Source organism: Candida albicans, chromosome 3, assembly GCF_000182965.3.
Source record: "Candida albicans SC5314 chromosome 3, complete sequence".
Classification (NCBI taxonomy): domain Eukaryota; kingdom Fungi; phylum Ascomycota; class Pichiomycetes; order Serinales; family Debaryomycetaceae; genus Candida; species Candida albicans.
In genome coordinates, this window is record NC_032091.1 from 563,205 (window position 1) to 582,681 (window position 19,477).

The 19,477-nt window shown below is 31.5% G+C and overlaps 9 protein-coding genes across 9 annotated transcripts; 2 read left to right on the forward strand and 7 right to left on the reverse strand. All coding sequences in view use genetic code 12, as the record gives it.

The window, feature by feature from the left end:
- Positions 1–123: 123 nt before the first annotated feature.
- On the reverse strand, positions 124–1,005 carry SLC1 (1-acylglycerol-3-phosphate O-acyltransferase; the record flags this gene model as incomplete). The annotated part of the gene is made up of 1 exon (XM_714856.1): positions 124–1,005. The coding sequence occupies one exon, from the start codon at positions 1,003–1,005 to the stop codon at positions 124–126; it is 882 nt and encodes a 293-aa protein (XP_719949.1).
- A 935-nt stretch (positions 1,006–1,940) lies between these two features.
- On the reverse strand, positions 1,941–2,651 carry GLX3 (glutathione-independent methylglyoxalase; the record flags this gene model as incomplete). Its single annotated transcript, XM_714857.2, has 1 exon — positions 1,941–2,651. The coding sequence occupies one exon, from the start codon at positions 2,649–2,651 to the stop codon at positions 1,941–1,943; it is 711 nt and encodes a 236-aa protein (XP_719950.2).
- Positions 2,652–4,403: 1,752 nt separating this feature from the next.
- CAALFM_C302620CA (pyruvate transporter) lies at positions 4,404–4,757 on the reverse strand (the record flags this gene model as incomplete). The annotated part of the gene is made up of 1 exon (XM_714858.2): positions 4,404–4,757. One exon carries the CDS (start codon positions 4,755–4,757, stop codon positions 4,404–4,406), a length of 354 nt encoding a protein of 117 aa, XP_719951.2.
- Positions 4,758–5,490: 733 nt separating this feature from the next.
- On the reverse strand, positions 5,491–6,759 carry CAALFM_C302630CA (uncharacterized protein; the record flags this gene model as incomplete). The annotated part of the gene is made up of 1 exon (XM_714860.2): positions 5,491–6,759. The coding sequence occupies one exon, from the start codon at positions 6,757–6,759 to the stop codon at positions 5,491–5,493; it is 1,269 nt and encodes a 422-aa protein (XP_719953.2).
- Positions 6,760–6,971: 212 nt separating this feature from the next.
- Positions 6,972–9,488, reverse strand: ZCF1 (Zcf1p; the record flags this gene model as incomplete). Its single annotated transcript, XM_714861.2, has 1 exon — positions 6,972–9,488. One exon carries the CDS (start codon positions 9,486–9,488, stop codon positions 6,972–6,974), a length of 2,517 nt encoding a protein of 838 aa, XP_719954.2.
- Positions 9,489–13,338: 3,850 nt separating this feature from the next.
- Positions 13,339–14,097, forward strand: CAALFM_C302660WA (uncharacterized protein; the record flags this gene model as incomplete). Its single annotated transcript, XM_714863.2, has 1 exon — positions 13,339–14,097. One exon carries the CDS (start codon positions 13,339–13,341, stop codon positions 14,095–14,097), a length of 759 nt encoding a protein of 252 aa, XP_719956.2.
- Positions 14,098–14,473: 376 nt separating this feature from the next.
- CAALFM_C302670WA (uncharacterized protein) lies at positions 14,474–15,229 on the forward strand (the record flags this gene model as incomplete). Its single annotated transcript, XM_714864.1, has 1 exon — positions 14,474–15,229. The coding sequence occupies one exon, from the start codon at positions 14,474–14,476 to the stop codon at positions 15,227–15,229; it is 756 nt and encodes a 251-aa protein (XP_719957.1).
- Positions 15,230–15,356: 127 nt separating this feature from the next.
- SLD1 (Sld1p) lies at positions 15,357–17,111 on the reverse strand (the record flags this gene model as incomplete). The annotated part of the gene is made up of 1 exon (XM_714865.2): positions 15,357–17,111. One exon carries the CDS (start codon positions 17,109–17,111, stop codon positions 15,357–15,359), a length of 1,755 nt encoding a protein of 584 aa, XP_719958.2.
- Positions 17,112–17,593: 482 nt separating this feature from the next.
- On the reverse strand, positions 17,594–19,354 carry CAALFM_C302690CA (dolichol kinase; the record flags this gene model as incomplete). Its single annotated transcript, XM_714866.2, has 1 exon — positions 17,594–19,354. The coding sequence occupies one exon, from the start codon at positions 19,352–19,354 to the stop codon at positions 17,594–17,596; it is 1,761 nt and encodes a 586-aa protein (XP_719959.2).
- Between the last annotated feature and the right edge of the window lie 123 nt (positions 19,355–19,477).

Sequence of the window (19,477 nt, forward strand, 5' to 3'; positions counted from 1 at the left end):
ATATAATTTGTTGAAAACAAAAACAAAAAAAAAGATAATGGCCAGTAATAAGAATACCAAACAAGTGTTTATATATATATATAGCATTAAGCAAATAAAATGTTGAAATGTTTCTTTGTTTGTTTAATCAGAAACAGCAGTAGCTTTTAATGGAGTTTGTTCATTAATTATTTCCACATCGGTTTCTGAAGTATCTTCCGATTCAGAAGGATAAAAATCTTCTCTTGGTTTAGATCCCGGTATTTTAGAATTACCCAATTTTTTCAAAGTTTTAATCATATCATCTCTAATATTATTACAAGCATTAGTGACATCTTCATGAGTTTCCCAATCAGAAGTTGAAACTGGTGGTAAAACTTCAATATTGATTTCTCCAGTATTAAATATTTTCCGTTTAGAATTGAAAATCGTTGAAGTATTCGAAACCACCACGGGGATAATTGGAATTCCCGCTTGTCTAGCCAAATGGAAAGCCCCCTTTTTAAATGGTAACATGGTTAAATCCTCAGTAGCTGATCTAGTACCTTCAGGGAAAATAAATAATGCTTTCCCTTGATTTTTCAATCCAGTTAAAGCTCCATCTAAAACTTTTTTAGCAGAAGCACTTTTAGATCTATCCAAAAAAAATGTTCCTGATAATGCCATAAACCAACCTAAAAATGGAACATATTTTAAAGATTTTTTACTAGTAACAGTATAACCAGGTTGAAAAACTTTCCCTAAAACATAAATATCTAATGCTGATTGATGATTAGCAACAACTATAGCAGGAAGATTTTGTAAATATTTTTCATTTTTAATATTAATTTTTAATCCCAAAAATAAACTAACAACATAATAACAAGCTTTAGCAACTGCATATTGAGCATATTCAGCTTTATTAACAATTCTTAATATAATCGATGCTAATACACCATATATGGCACATCCAGCAACAAGGGTTCCATAAAGTCCTGATTTGAGATAAAACTTGAGTTTAGTAAAGAATGATGAAACGGCTGACATAATTGTTGAAATTTTATTAGTACGAGTATGAAGTATGAATATGAGTGGGGGGATAAAATGTCAAATATCTTTTAATTTATGTTTCTTTTGAAGTTGTGTTTATTCTAAAAAATTATATATATATATGAAGGAAAAGTGGGAAGTTGTTGAAAACTACTTTAGTTCATATGTGTGTGATGTGTGTGTTGAGTGGGTGGTATGTATTTTTATTATTTCAAAAATTTATTTTTCCTTTTCTTTCTTTTTTTCCAATGGTGTTATATTTTGAGTTTATTATATTGAATTAGTTTAAAGAAGAGATTAACTAAAAGTAGAATCTTTTCAAATTCTTTTTTTTCTTTCCCACCCAAATATATTTTTGTTGATGCCGATCGTTCTACACTACTACCACCACCACCAACGACTAACGCCTGGCAGCTGTTATCCTCCCACCACCCACAAGGGAGACCAAACAATTTTCCTCCCCATGCTAATTCAAACCCTAAAATAAAAAAATACCCAACAAAATTAATTAAGCTTTCTTGTTTAGTAGATCTTTCTAGATCTGTTTAGAAACACTCGTAAAGACATACAGAAACGTAATCATATCCCCATTTAATAACCACATCATCATCATTCCTCCCACTATTGTATTTTTTGGTTTTGTCTATTGTTGTGGATCGTAACTCTACAATCAAAGGAAAAACCAACAAAATATAATATGTGTCTTCTCTTTGCTCGCCCTTTATTTCCAATTTAGGATATAATTTGATTTATCTAAAACGCACACACACATAATCAATGCCTACACGTTAACAAGTAACAACTTATCCCAGTCTGGCTAACCTACTACTACACCAAGAATCAAACACTGTGATATATTATTTATATTTCTTTACTAAATCTAACTAAATCCACACCTTTTGTATGCCCTATTTATTTAGTTATTTAGTTAGTTAATTACATTCAAAAGCAGCAATTACATCTTCTGCAGTTTTGACAGCAGATTGTGGGTTGACACCAGTAACAATTCTACCATCAGTGACGGTGAAATTATCCCATGGACCTTCTGGTTCAATATAAGTAGCACCTTCCTTTTCAGCAACTTGTTTAATGGTCAACAAGTTACCTTTCTTCATAATGTCGGTAACACCTAAAATATCTTCACCAATATCAGTAAACCCAGTGATTTTTTTACCTTTAATTAATGGTTCACCAGTCTTTGGATCATTCAAATTTTCAAAAATGGCAGGACCATGACAAACAGCAGAAACAACACCACCTTTATCATAAACAGTAGTGGCAATTTTTTGTAAATCTTTAGCGTTTGGATAATCAAATAAAGTACCATGACCAGCACTACCGAAAAAGATATCATAATCATTTGGATCAAGATCAGAAGCTTTTTTCAAATTTTTCAAAGCAACATTGAATTCAGAATTGACATTATCGAAAATTTCTTTATCTTCACCATTCAAAAAATCTGGGACGACACTATGATCATCCCATCCAAAAGTACCTGTTTCAGAAGCAAGTTGGATTTCATACCCCTTTTTTCTGAATACTTCAAAAGGATGTAAAGCTTCAACAACGAAAACACCAGTCTTTTTACCGTCACTGTAAAAAGTTTCGTTATAAGAAGTAAGAGCGAGTAAAACTTTGACCATTTTGAGTAGTTATTATTGATTGGAAGTTGCTGTAGTAGTGGATATTTGCAATTGCTAAAAAATGTAGAATAAAGATGAGAGAAGAAAGAAATCCACACCGGGATATTGTCTTGCTTTTATAGTAAAAAAAAACTAGATTTTGAAACAGGCGAGGAAGGGGTATCGGGGGGGGGGTAGGGGGGCTAAGTTCTCGATTGCTGTTGCTGTTGCAATAACCATTATAAGTCGGCAATTCTTACACTATACACCAAGACAATAACAATGTGTGGAATATACTAGAAGCAATTGAGAAAAAAAGAAGTAAAAAATCAGCACATCTTTCTCCATTGGGAAAATCTCCGAAAACACAAAACTTCCTGAAGTCTGTTTTTTCCATTGAGGCAAATTATGTTGACGATGAAACAGAAATGAATCCAGTAAAATTTATAATCAAGTTGTTTATTACACAAAGATTGCATGAAGGAGGTTTCCCCCCTCGGAAAAATGTTATTATTTTCTAGAAAGTTTATACACCAGCAAGATTGACCGTGTATTTGAACTAGAGAAGAGAATGAGGGGATATACACAAGAAAAAGTTTGATTACATACCGAATTTAATTTCTAGTGATCTGTCCAAGTTGTTTCCAATTGTTTTTTTCATTTTCAACGGCTTTATCTTTTTCTCCGAAAATTCTGATAATTAAAAACTTGAAACGGTTGAACTATTTTGTACCATTTCAATTAGTAATCTAGTTTTCTCCGATTCATCAACAATATAACAACGCTTAAAAATCAACATAGTGTTCAGCTACCAAAAACAGGAAAAAAACCTCTTACCAAAGGTATACTGATATTCACTCGTGTATAAAATTGAACGACCTCTACAACAAATCCTCACCTGTTGTTTCAATACAAATCTAGTATAATACCGCAAAGTGAATTATAATGATATCAATTACTAATCAATATCCAATTGATAGCAAGGCTTGAGAACTAGTAGTGAGCAGTATTGGTCATATTAGAAATCAAGACCAACAATATTGTTGCTTGATTATGTCTTATAGATGATTCTTTGAATTGACTGTCAAATATGAACTTGGGTCACCTCAAGTGTGCCAACCATCTAAATGACTTAATAGCTCCATATATCACCAATAATGGATGCTTTTGCGGGGACACTGTAAACAATTGACAGAACACCATTATCGACAAAACTATTGAATATTGGTCTTGTTTTTTGGCAACATATTATGATACTATAGATGAACTAAAGTATTCTTGATGTCTAAATTAGAATATTATACATTATTCTTATTAGTATATATGATACAAATTTGGTTGCAATGATTAAATAAAGCATAATATCGAGCAAATGAAGGAAAGGTATATATAAAAAAAAGTAAAGCAAGTGAAGGGGGGGGGAAGGAAGTATATAAGTATAAGTATATGACAAATAGTTCTTACCCAATAATATAAATAAATAGATTTAATGAAACTAACACCATCTATAAATAAAAGAAATACACTTTAATATTAATACTAATAATGCCATAAATCATTCATTGAAAAAAAGGACAAAATAACAAAAATACAATAATGCTTAAATATAAATATAAATATTTGGACTATTTTTGGTTGGATTGAATGTTTATATATTTCATCTTTTCCATATAACTCCTCTTTCAATTCTTCTTCTTCTATTATACAATCTTTAATTCACATTGTTTACTACTTGCAAAACAAACAAAATAAAGAATTCCAATTTAATCAAATTCAATTTTGAGTTATCTTTTTGGTACCTTCACCATCATTTGAAGAAGTATCATAGTGATGTTTAACCCATCTAAATCCTTGACTCAATTGTGCCAATTCATTAACAAAATGACACCCAAATAATAAATAATTTTGAGGAGTAACTGCCATTGAATACCTCATAAACACTAAAGAATAAAGTATTAATGAACCAGTCATTGGTCCACTAATTAAATCAGGATCTTTTTTCAAATCTAAAATAGCAGCTATAGGAATCCCAAAATTTGATACTGGACCCCAAAAATGAGTTGTACAGACATATCTAAGGGATTGTTTTGAAAATAAAAAATCAGTGAATTTTTTAAATGATGACATTGAAGGAAGGAAGGAAGGAAGGAAGGTAGATAAGTAGCTAAGTAAATGAGTAAATGTATAAATGTATATATATATAAATAGTAGGATGTAAGTAAGAAGAAGAAAAAGGTTATATAGCAACAATGATGAAAAAATATGTATTTATTAATTGATCGAGAGTTATTTGATAAAGTTTTTCTTCTTCTTCTTCCTCTCTCCGGTCTTGACAAGTCCATAATTTTTTTGTTTTGCTGATTATTATGGAAGTAGAAAAGTTGAGAAAAAAGAATTGATGGCGGGAGTGATTGCAATAGATAGTACCAAGATTAATAGTGACTGGCAATGGTTGGCGGCAGTATCATACATCAGATCGTGCGAGGGACTCGACTCGGCCATAAAGGTTTTCTTTGAAAACCCCACTTTGAGGTATATTTCCCCTCCCCACTAACTTAAAATTTTAACCCACAACAACAACAACTTTTGGTGTATTTCAACCGACCTCTCCGTTTCATTTTTTTTAGCGGGTATTCGTCCTAATGTTAGCGAATACTTACACACCAAGAAATCTAACATTACAAACTATACGAAACATACCAAATATATATATATGAATATGTGTATTTTCTTTTTTATTGTCTATAAACTATAATACAACGACTAGGTTGTCAATTTGTAAAATCAATCTATAAATTCCTTATATATAGTTGAAACAATACTCTAAAAATGAATAATAAAAATAGTTAAACCAATGGGTTTATTGATTTGATCTGTTGTCATTCTTTGTGGACTTCATTGATTGACCATTGTAGTTTCCATATTGTTGAGCATTATAATTTGCCATTTGATGAGGAAAAACGTAGCTAATATTAGGATTGTTAGGATTGACAACTGGCTGTGCTTGTGTTTGTTGCTGCTGTTGTGCTAATGGTGGCAATATTGGTGGAATTGGTGATACTTGATTTGGAAACTTTGTTTGACTTGGAATTCGTGATCCAATGGTAGGGGGCATTCCAGAGTTTGGGGACACTTTCGACATTGGTTGTTCTTGAACACTTGGTGTTTGAATCATTGGAGATGCCGAAGTCCAGCTCCCATTATTATAATAATTTAATCCAAAGCCATCTCCAGAACTTTGATTGAATATTGCAGGGGTTGTAGAAGAACTCTTGGATTGTGGTTGTAATGGAATAGTAGAAGAGTTAGCAATCACATTGGTGGAAGTAGTAGTACCAGCAGCAACAGCAGCAGCAGTCACAGGATCAATAGTATTAGATACCGTTGTTGAATTATCCATTCCACTACCATTAGCAATTGCGGTATTGTTAACAGAATTGGAACCTGATGGCCCATTTGTTGACAAATTTTCCATAATATCAGCTCCAACTGGCTCAAGAGAAGTATCAATGTTACCATTTGTTGTCTCTGTTACTGGTCCGTACTGCTTATAATCAGCAATTTGTTCCTTACTCCCATCAACAAGAGGGTCCAAGTAATAAGGTATGTTATCCAGTACCGTCAACCAATTTGGATCATTCAAGTGGAAGCCATTCAAATATTCAAATTGCGAAGGATCACCAAATGAATTGGTATTGAATAGATACAAAAGATTTCCTTGTGCTGTAGTTATGGGGAATTCATCTTCTATACTTGGAATTGGTGGCGCTGAATTAGAAGGCTCTTCAGAACTAGATGCTGATTTCATAGTTATTAAGCTTTGTTTATCTGATTCTTCAAATTCTTGATCTTTATCTTTCTCTCTTTCCAATTCTTCTTGCTTTTCATAAATCATATTAATCAAATTCAAAACTCGGTTAATCAAATACACCATATTAGACGACCACATTCTTGAAGTAGTAATATACTTAGTTGACAACCTAAATTCAAATTGCAACAAAGTATCTAAATTTTTTTCAATGAGTTGCAAAAACCCATTATTCAACTTGGTTTTGGGATCATTTTCAACAAACTCTTTTGCCTTATGGTGTAAAAAGATAAAAATAACAATCATACCTTGACCTAACATTGAATTTAAAAATGGATAATAAGTTTTTAATTTTCTACCAAATTTTGAAGGGCCATAATTGGCTTTAGCTGGCGGTACAGAGATTCGATCCAATCTATTTTGATCAGCTTGAAATCCCTTACCACTATTAGTACCACTCGTATCATTAGGACTTTCCTTTTCCAATGAATGTTTTTGGATATACACGTTCAAGAACTTTTCGATAAACACATTCAATAGTTGTAAAAWTTKCCAATTGAATCAATTTGTTTCTCCGAAAGAGTGTCCTTGCCTTTTTGTGTTTCATATTTCTTAACAAATGGTTCCAACAATTTTACACTATTAATGTGCAAAATAATAGTATCAGATAATACATCCAATTCTTTAGTAGTTAATGAGCCTTTAGTATAGTCATCATAACCAATCCACTTATTAGCATTGTCATTTGATTTATTTTGTTGTTCTGAACCACCAATCAAGCTGCATGTAATTTTTCCATGAATGCTATCATAAGAATCTTCCAAAGTCAATATATCAGTGTCAAATTTCAATTTCAACGTCATTACATTTTCAAATGAGATATCAATCATATAATTTTCAATCAACATAAGATTTGACAATCTTAACAGCTCACTTGATTCTGATTTAAGTAAAACATGTAACTTTTGATCTATTTGATTCAATGGTGTACTATCAATCATACCAACTTTCACAGAGATGGGGTTTGGTCGCCCAAATATTGAACAGATCACTGAGGTCAGATATTTGAGAGCATACCAAAGACGATACTGCTGAGCATTCAATTCTTCGTCTTCATTTTTTTTATCCTCTTCCAATTCCATCGTATCCTTTTTTTCACTGCTGGAGTCAGATTCTCCCATAGTAGCGTCGACAACGTTCTTAAATGGTTTATTTTCTTTGGTATTAGTTGCCCGAAATTGATTCATAATATGTAATCCAATTGAAAATGAAATGGAACAAGCATGGAACATCATTTGCCAACATTCTTCATAGTTTTGTTGTAAAAATAACCATTCTGAACATAAAATATAAGTTTGAATGGTAATCATCGACTCATCAACTAAATTTTCTTTCAATCGTTCAAAACTTTTATATAGGACTTGACGAGTAAGAAACTTTCGATATTTTGTACAAATATTCAATGAACCATCAGGTAATAAGTTTAATTCAACAAAATCTTGGGGACTCAATCTTTCAATGGATAAACATAAAATCATATATACCAATAATAAATCATCGTCATTTTCCCAATCTCTATCATTTATTGAATTATATCCATTCAAGAAATCAAAAACATGAACACTTGATATAAATGTACGATAGTATGAATTGTTTTCGAAAAATTTTTCAACCAATTTAACAACCACTTCAAAATTTAATCTACTGATATCTTGATAAGTGGTAGAATCGACACTGATACCAGGGTCATCATATTTCAATAAATAAGAAGGTAATATAGGTAATGTTTTCTTTTTCAAACTCTTTTGTATTTGGATACTGGATTTTATTGATTCTTGATCTTGATAAGTCTCGGCATCCTGTTCCCAATTATGATTATGATTCACCAGACGATTAGGTAAACCATTTTTGTTCACAGGTGGTTGGCTTGACACCTGGTGTTCATAAAATCCTTGACCTCGATTCCGTTTAACACGATGAACCTTTCGCCCATTAAGTAATTCTCTTTGCTCTTTAGATAATGGTTGAAAAGTAAGTGTTTGCCCAATTTCTCCTCCACTACTACTACTATCGGTGGACGTGGTTGATGTTTCCTTTGGTGGACTACTACTGTTGTCTTCGTTGAACTGGTTATTCGAATATATTCCTTGATTTTGACTTGCTGAATCTTTGGGGAAACTAGATTTGGAGTAACCAAAAACTCCAACTTTTTCTTTCTTGTTTGGTGATTCATCAGAAAATGAATCAGATGTATTAGCACGTTTATCACCACTTCTAGGCAAATTTGGAAGTAGATTAGCATTAGCGTCTCCCCTATTGTGGTTACCATTGTCAATAGTTTTGGTAGTTTTATTGCAACTGCAGCTGCCATTCTTATGGGCATTGTCGTGGCAATTTCTCATATCACTTCTACGAAAATGACTAAGAGTTGATTGTTGTAACTCTTCTAATTGGCGTTTTAATAATCGATTACTACTTAACAACTGTGTATTGGCCGCTTTCATGATGTCATAATCATCTCTCAACAAGGTCAAATTGTCACTGTCTTGATTAGGTGCATCACTGTCGATTAAATTTTTACTTGAAGATATAATTGAATTGTTCAATGAACCAACTGTTATGGGTATTGCTGATGGAGAAGAATGGCTAATTTTCCCAGTTGAATGATTCTTCGTAACCATACATTTCTCACGGGAGTCGGAATTTGTGGCACTGTCGGTACTTGTTGGTATTGAATCAGTTGAGTCGGTTGATTTACTTGGCGCTGAAGATAGTATTGATGCCGAGCCACTTGTTGAGATGCTCAGGTTTTCAGAAGGTTTCCTAGTGTAATCATATATCGAATTCATATCGTCCTCAGGTTCAAGTTTAGGTTCACCGTCAAGTTCAGGCTTTATTTCATCTTCTTGAATTTTGATATTTCTAAACTTTTCTGGAAATTCACATGGTAAATGTCTCTTTATACATTGATCACAAGGTTTGATTCTGTTACACTTTATTTTTCTTTTTCGACAAGAAATACAAGAAATTGGAAGTAACGCGGAACTCATTGCGATAATGGGAAATTAGAATTTCTGGGATACGAATAAAGTTAGATTAATGTGTTGTATGAATATCGACTAGATTAATTGTAGTTAGTATCATAACAGCTTAATTTTTTTTGCAAAAAATTCATTGGAGACTTTAGCTATTCGTTTGAGTCCAAAAGAATGTTTTATTATTTGGAGACAGAAGTTTTGGCAACAACCTATTTCATCCATAAAAAGGAGTTCACTTTAATGTTGTTCATTGTAGAAATATACTGCATTCTGAGGCCAATCAAAACTCAAATTTATCCTAAATCAACAAAATATCTTGGTCTTTCAATATCTGGAGAGCTCTGTTGCCAAAAAAAATATGTTCGGATAAAGTATTTAAACATTCAAACCCTTTTCCTCAGAAATAAAAATTTTGTGAGGAGATCCGCAGGATCCCCCAATCAGAAAAAAATAAAACAAAAAAAAACGACACTGGATGTGGAAACAAAAATACAATAATGAATTGAGTCTCATGATTTATGTCATCTGGGGAAGTGACAGACTTGAACATTGCAGGAAGCAAGGGAAATACTAATATCACAGATAATAAATTTTGTTGTAAGGGAGGGGGAAGTGAGAACATTTGCCAGGATTAAATATTTCAAGACTCTGATATTTTCCGTGGCTGAGGAGTGAATTGAACTGAATTGAATTATTTCCAAAACCAAAAAGCTAAAGCTAGAACTTTAAAGTATCAAATGAACTTTCACTTAATATTACTAGAATAAACTGATACATACTCGAAAAACTTAATAGAATAATTTAAGTTTATTAGTTTGTTGATAATGATAATTAAATGTATTAATCTTTCTTTGAAAATATATCCACTAATAAGTTAATCTGGTTGGTGAAAAATAAAGTGAAATAAAACAAAAGTATTGAAATAAGACAAGCAAAAAAAAAGAACCTTAAAATCTAAACTGAATTCCATTCTTTTGTTAGGTTTATATATGATTTGGTCAAGGAGTTTAATCCTTCATATTAACTTAGTTTATGTATATAGGACAATAATCTTAACAAAAAAAACAGAGAGAGAGAGGAAAAGGTAGAAGACAAAAGAAAAGAGAAGATTGGCATCACATTTGTTTTCAAAAGGCCAAAAAATTATTTATGCAAAAACTAATTAGCTGCAAGATCTAAACTCTAGCTTTTTTGGTGTAATGTTACACAAGCAAACAAAATATAAATCGAAAAAAGCCCCAAATAATTCTCTTCTACAAATTACGAAAAATGTTTCACATGTATGAAAAAGCTTTATCTATACTATTTCTCCTCCAACTCTGGCAGTGAGAATGATACTGATATCTCCTATTAGGATACAGTTATCTATTATAAGTATAATAATAATCATGGAGATAAATATATATTAAATCGATGGAGTTAACGAGAAAAACAATACAACCCATTTTGCAGCAAAATGAGACATTTCACAGAAAAAAAAACAAGAAAAGACAATTACTCCATTCAAATAATTCCACAATAAAAAAATAACAAAGAACAAACGTACTAACAAAAAATATCACTAATTTCACTTTGAAAATCTTTACATACTCAACTTCTAAAGATTATTAATAAGCGATGCATATTCATCAGAATTTAGTGTATACAATATGCAGGTAGTTATGAGCCAAGTGAAACAATTCTTCACTAAAAATCTAGGAGTTGTTTATATACAGTATTTTTGTCTAAACCTGTCTCTAACGTATACAGGATAAGATTTGTAATCGGTTAGAATAACAATAAGGTGTGGTTGTGGACTTGGTGGTGGTGGCAAATTTGAATGATATATTGTTTATCTCAAGTATAGCAAATACAAGGGCAAAAGTCTGCAACAAAACAAGAACTTGGATTGTCGCAATTCTCTTCACCCTTTCAGAATGTCCTCGTGTATGTGATCAATAAGCTCTACTGTATCTTGTTAATCGTTATTAGAAATAAAGAGAGTATTAACAATTGACTGGTGTATACAATGCAAGTTAAGATGTTATAACGCAGCAAAATAATGCACAATATGACACAATAACAAATGAAAGGCGATATCAAAATATAAACCAAAAACAACCTACAAAAAAATACTCTCCTATTATTCATAATAACGCAACAGTCAAATCAATTGGAAATTCTGATGATCATCTTAAGCGCAAGGGGTTTATATTTACCAACAAAAAACCAAAACTAAACTGAGACAAGAGAGGGATTGGGGGTATATGAATAACATATGCAGGAGATTTACATGTATTCTACATGTAAGAATGTAAGACTTTTTCACCCATAAATTTTAATATTTAAATCTGTTAAAGGATTAGGGGTGGCGACGATAAAGAGGGACACATGAAATTAGCAACCAGATTTTCTGTATCAATAGTTATTACTATGCAGATAGTGTCTATCTATGTAGTTCGCTATTTATTTGTTTCATTCTTTTAAATCCAAATTTGTTAACAATCAGCTGTCAGCGATTTTTGAATAGGAGAGATATTACTCGTCTACTAAACGCCGTCTACTCAGACTTCAATTTTCTTTAAGCACCTTTATGGATTATTCAAAGCATGAGCAAGGGAGATAGACAGTGATCAAAATCTACTAAACAGGAAGCTATAGTGTTAGTCAATTTCTTCTATAATGTGACACACAAAGAGATAAAAACAATCTACAAATACATTATAAACAGAAAGCGACTTGTTACGCACCCAAACTTGCATGCTTTATTGCTGTATTGTTTGCGTTTGAATAAGTTTGAGAAATGTGTCACAATGTATAGCCTCATGGTGCGGCCCGAGATTGAAAAAAATCTCGACCTGGAGGAATACACAAACCACATGTCAGTTTTATTTTTTCGAATTTATGTTGGCACTCTCTTTTCTGTTTTCTTTGCCTCACTAATAGTATTTTCGTATTAGTAAAAGAAGAATAAACATAAACCAATGCTTGAATGGCCAAATGCGACAAAAGAGAATCTCAACCTTAAGTGCGGAGCCATTTGATTTGGTGATCAGGACAAAGGAATGAATGAAATGTTGATTTTATTTCGACTTCGTCGAGAATTTTCTTTAAGCGAATATTTGGTTGTCTTTTTTTATATTAGCTTGGCAATAACCTTGATAGCTTATTCCATTGCAAATTTCAGGAACGTGCATGTCCGGAATACCAGTCATTCATTTTTTCTTAACCAATAATGCATTTGTACGACAACGCGGAGTTTAAAAAATTGAGAAGATAAATACGAAATCAGAACTGTCAGTAAAGGTCACGTGTATACCCCTCTCCATTACTTGAAAATAAATAGACGATAAAACAATATCTGTACACTATGAATTTAATGAAAAAAAGGAAGTACAATTTACGTGTCAATATAGTTTTAGTCTAATAATTGAAATTTGGACTGTCAATAAGTTTAAATATACAAAAATGAGGTTCAAACTGGTCTAAAGCTGACTACTGTGGAGTGTTTCCTTTAATCGGAGATGATGTGTGTTTATCAATATGATTAGGCGAATTCAAATACATTCCATACCTCTCTATAACTAGAGGTCGTGGATCAATTTAGAGTGGGAATGCCACGTTTTCAGATGATGTTATCACCAAGAATAGGGCGTCATATGCAGGTCCCAATTCCGAATCTCTTATCTAAACAATTCCATTTATCATTGCAAAAAAAAATCTAAAAAATAAACAAATTCAATTTATAGATAAGAAACTGAAAGATAACCAGGTATTACTAACTATACAAAAATATAAAATCAACTCTAAATCTCCTAGCTAGTATTTGTTTAGCTAGACCAAAAAAATATTTTGATTGGTTTTTCTTCACCATTTTGATTCTATGACAAAAGAACCATACTTTATTTCTAATTTAACTTCAATAAAACCTAGCAACAATAGAAACTACTCGATTGTATCTCCAGATTTACCAAGTCTCACTAATACTCAATTAAAATATGCACCCCCGTTAACTACAAATATTAATAATTCTACCAACATTGATGTTGGCAATAAAGCAAGAAAACGTTCTATTGAACCATATTATAGTAAACCTGTGAAAATCGGGGTTTTACCACCAGCTATTTTAAATCAATTTGCTTATCATTTCCATGATGAATGTGCTATCATTGATGATGATGATGAAGATGATGAAGAATTAATCAATTATTCTGGTTCAGTAATTGCGCCAGGAAACATGTTAGGTACAGTGTTTGATAATTATGATCAACATGAACTGGAAACATATACTGAAGAATATTCTAATATTGATTGTTTTAGAAAATTAATGGCCAAAGTTAAAGTACCATTAGTAAATGATGGAGTTGGTTCAAACATCAATACTTTTAGATTAGAACATTATTTTAAACACAATGGTGAAAGTTTAAAAGAAAAATTATTAGATAAAAGCAATAATCCAAATGTTTTAATTAATGAAAGAAGTAGAAAATTGTCTGATTCTTTACTGGCTCCTGATTTGCAACAAGTTGGATTTGCAAGTGATCATTATGATTATTCTGAAGATAGTTATTCTACAGTCATTAGAGGTAATGCTAGAGACGATTATGGTGACAATAACGAACCATATAGTTTTTTGATTTAGTAGTAGTATCATATATACTTTTTGTAAATACACTTCTAGTCACCTTTTTTGTTTTATCAACTAGTCTAATTGTAAAGATGTCAGGTGTATCTCTGTTTATTTTGAAAAGATGTTTGCCAAACTCTTGATGTAACTGGTGGTAAATAAGATTTTTACTTCTGATGAAAACTTTTCCCAGTGATCTTTGTGAAAGCAACTTCTAGTCAGTTAAATATGTACTGTTTAGTGTCTTTCAAATTGATGTAAATTTGTTGTTAATAAATTCCTCCTATTTTTTGCAACAGATGGTGATGGTTGTAGGAAAAAAAATCGAATAGAAAACAAAAAATTGTCTTGCAAGATCTAATTATTCTAATACAACCAAGCAGCTTTTAAAATGGACAACCTGTTTATATTTGACTTACCTACACATTTACCTAATGAGACACCAAAAGAACCAGAGCTTGCTTCTGAGTCCCAAAATAGAGTACCAGTGAATATTGAAACTGGCAAACAGAACCAAATAGACCATCGTGATGAGGATGAGGAAGACAATAATGATCATGAGGAAACACTCCCCAAAACAAACGGAACAATATACATTCAAGGCACAAATATCAGTTTACAAACTGAAGAAGACATAGAGAAATGGATTGAAGAAAGAAAACGAAATTGGCCCACAAATAAGAATATTGAACTCAAAAGGCAACAAAAACAAAAACAGGAAGAAGAACAACAACAACAACAAAAGGATATTAAAAATGCCAAATCCGACAACAAGAAAAGAATGAATGAAGATGAATCATCCAATGGGCCCACTAAGAAACAGAAAAGTATATGTCGATTCTACCAACTTAATAAGAAATGTAAATTCGGTAACAAATGTAAAAATTTACATGAAGAACCAACAAATGAAAACCCGGTGACACTATCTTACAATGAATTGACTCACTATCGGAAATCTGTTAATGGAATCCCAATTTTAGTTCCCAAATTATATTCAAATAGAACTGAAAATACCCTGGTGAAAAAACTGTCGTTATTCAAACATCTTGTGACTAGAGACCATATGACAAATGAAAATGAAAAAGTGATAGAGTTTATCAGATATCTAAATGATCAAGGTTTAATAGATCATGATGTTATGAAATAGTTAGAATAATACAATGCAATTCATAGAAATAGAACAAAAACAAAGTCTCTTACCATAATATTGTCTCTATATATATATCTATACCCTCATATAAATTTGCATAAAAGTTAAGAAAACAGGATACTGTCTAATATAAATCCCCTTCATAGTGCTTTGTTGCATCTAAGAATATTGAACATTGTTTACCAATGTCTGCCAATCTACTTATAACAATTTCATTACCTTCACCAAAACCATAAATTGAATAACTTAATCCAACTTCTTCACAGAATTTAATGACGAATGGTTGTGCCTTTCTTAAGTTATGACGTGGTAATCTAGGGAACAAATGATGAATAGCTTGAAATTGTAATCCTCCATGTAAAAAGTCTAACCATTCAGGACAATCAACGTCCATAGTTGTTCTAACTTGTCTTGAAGGGAATGATTCACTGACTCCCAAATCAGCTGTTGACATGGCAAAATGTGACAATGTAATTTGTACATGGACCAACATTGTTGTTATATGACTCACCATAACATAATTAAACCTATTCCAACCACCTTCAATGGTTTTAAACACCAACAAGTAAAAAAACCAATAGAAAAAGAAACTAAGCCCGAAAAATTCAAAATATCTAAACCAAGCAGCTTTCCCCTGTCTAGGTCCTTGTCCACAAAGAACGTGAGTCCAAGATAATCTATATAAATTAAATCTTCCAAAACATAAAATCGGATAATATAAATATTTCTGTAATGGGATTAAAAATTGACTAAATTTATCAAAGGGTAAAATTTTATCATAATAAGTAGAATAAACATTTTGAAATAATCTTACACTAACAGCGAAAAACGGTAAATGTTGAATATCTGGATCATGAACTGGATCATTAGTAATTAAATGATGGACATTATGATTTCTTTTCCACCAACCTAAACTTAATCCACCAAACCAATCAGCTATAAGCATCCCAAAGATATTATCGATTTGATAATTATGAGTGATTCCGATGTGTCCAGCATCATGAGCTATGAAAGTACCTTGATGCCATGCCATCCCCATGAAGACTGCACTAAGAAATAATTGATTAATCTTTAAAAATGATAAGGAATAAAGAAACAAGGATCCGATTTTGGTGACTTCTCTTACATAGTCCCATAAATCGCATTCATATAACCCATAATCAATTATAGTTTGATGTAATTCATTATATTTATCTCTTAAAACTTGTTGTGAATCATAATCCAATGCTGGCAATGACATAACATCTTCTTGAGATAATTTATTATCGTAGTTGTTTAGTAAAGTTTTGGGGTTTCTAATAACTTTCTTTTTCGTCTCTTCATCAATAATAGGGAAAACAATATCCATATTGCTTTTACTGACTAATTGATTTTGAGGAACAACAGGTTTCACCAGAGGAACAAACCCAATACCTTTGTAGTTGGCAATTTCTGTTTCACTGATATCACTATCACAAGAATTAGTTGTGGTTAAACATTCTAAATCTGAAGTAGAATTTGAACTATCATTATCTAATTTACTATCCAAAGTTTTCTTGTTCGATGTATTTTTATTATTGAGGCTCCCATAATGACCTCCTTTGGCGTAGATCCCACCTTGAATTGGAGGTAACAAATTTTCCCATCTTGGTCCTTCTATCTCACCAATTTTAAAACGAGTAAAAGTATCAACAGTTTCATCACAATGATAAGCATGCATTTCATCAGTGGCATCTTTCCCAACCATATGATAAGCTGCTTTGTCTCCACCTGGATGTTTCTTGATCCATGAAGTCAAATTTAATACATTGTTTTTATATATAACAATGACTTTCCCATCAGCTATTAAATCAATAATTTGTGATCTGGTAAAGATTTTCTTAGGTCTTTTCACATCCATGGTTTATCTCATAAAGGTTTGTTAACGAAGGTGAAAAAAAAATAACAACAAAAAATAAATAATACAAATGAAAGAAATATTTTTTTGTTAATCTGAAAGTAATAAAATAAAACCCAAATCAAGTATGGGTTTTGAAGCGATTGGACTAGATTTAATAAAGTTTACTAATTATTAAATTATGATTCGATTTTAAAAATTTCTCTGGATTCATTTCTTTATACGATGTTTATAATTAGGGGAGGAGTAGAAAAAAAAAAATTCAATTTCCCTCTTTAAGGAGGGGGGTTTGATTCACGTGTTTGATTGATTGTTGTAATGTTACGACGTGCATTGGTACGATCTGCACGACAATAAGCCTGTCATTGGCATAGCCAACATCATCACCAGTTGCAAAAAAAGGAAAGTGTATTCAGGTTAAATTGTTCATTGCTTTATACAGATATATATTAGAAGTATTTTACTATGATAGTTTTTTAACTTATTTATTTGTAACTCTTGTTTAATAGTTCATAGGAAATAGGGAAAAATATTGGGATGAGATAATTGTCATTAATATCACAAGTTCCTTCCAAGAATCCTGCCAAAAGTATAGTAACTAAGGTATTTTCCCAATTTTTGATTGGAAGATAATTTGTATTATTCTGGGTCAAATAGTAATCAGCACCATAAGTACAAAGGAGAACACTGACAATAAAAGCAATTGTTCCTTGTACTGATTTGTTGCTGCCCTTCCATTTGAACGTACCAAACTTTTTACCAATCACAGAAGCAAATGTATCGCCAACACCTAAAGTAATCAATCCACTATATCTGATAATAGTGACAGTATCTTTATTGACCAAATAATCGTAAACTATAGGGATAGTAACCCCTGCTAATAAATAAATGTAAGATAAATTCAAAGGTCCTTGTAAATCTTTTGTATCTTGGAAAACAGATAAAGTTTTGTGTAAGAATTCTCCAATATAAGAAAGTCTATTGTATCTAATACCTTCCACTACCATGAAAACAATTAATGTTCCTAATAAACTTATTAATGTAAATTCAATTTGACCAAATAATATTTCTGGGGTGAAACATAATGCAATTACCATTAAGCCATGCCAAATCTTTCTTCTAGTATTAAGCCTCAAATAATTGGCAAAATAAAACACCATTGGGATAATGGTCACTGACATTGCCACCCATATTGAGATAATGTGAACTCTTGTTTCATCTTTCATGACATAATTGTATAACCAATTTACAGCATTATCATTTAAAATTGGTGTTAATTGGAAGATTGTGAATCCGTAGAATATACCGCCAAAAATTAAAATAACAAGAATCCCCGGAGTGAAACTAATAATTGGGAATGTAAAGAAACTTGAAATTATAAAACTAATAATGAGTTTTTGGAATATTTTCATTGGCAAAACATTTCCACCGGTAAATGCGGGATTGAATAAGATATTGATAAGTAAAAGCACAATCAAATGAATTTCCAGTCTTTTCAAACTTGTTCTTGGTTTAGCATTACTGTCGTCGTCAATTTCTTCTGTGTTTATATAGTTTAATATATATTGGAATACCAAAAAGATTGCGGCATATTGACCAAATTGAAAAGTGGAAATCAAAGTAGTTTCTTCATCTTTATAAACTTCATAAAACCCTAAACTGGAAAACAAATTGAAAATAGGGTTCATTGAATCAATAACAAAATAGTTCAATGAAAGATTAACTAAAAGCCAATCTTTATTGAAATGTAAAACACTCAATAATGCTGGAAGTAGCAAACTATAAATGTAATTGAAATCTGGCATTACTTTGTTTTCACTCTTGTTCTTAACCATCCCTAAAACGGTACAAAGGAACACACCTACCCAATTGAAAAAAATAACTGCAATTACTTGCATTGGTAAATGTTCATCTTTAGAATAATCAATGATTTTAACTCTATCTAAATATACCATTTGGATGAAAAATAAACTAACCAAACATTGAACAGCATGTACTACTGACATATTTTCGTTTAAATGATCTTGTACTCGATACAAATAGTTAAATGGGAAACCAGCATTGGCAATATCTTCTTCAGGACTGCCTGCAGGTTCATCATTGGTTTCTTCATTACTCTTGTTGTTGTCGATTTTAGTTTTAGATTCTAATTCATCTAAATTATTTATATCCTGAAAGATTGCTGCAGTTGATCTTGCAGTAGGATTTGGTTTCTTAGATTCGTTTTTTCTTTTTCTTCCTGCCATTTTTTAAAACGAGTGGATATATTTTTTAAGATTTTCTATATGACAAAGATTATTGGACGTTTCAATGACGATAATTGATAAAAATGGCAAAACTTTAAAATTTCTTCAAGGGAAGTTCTCATA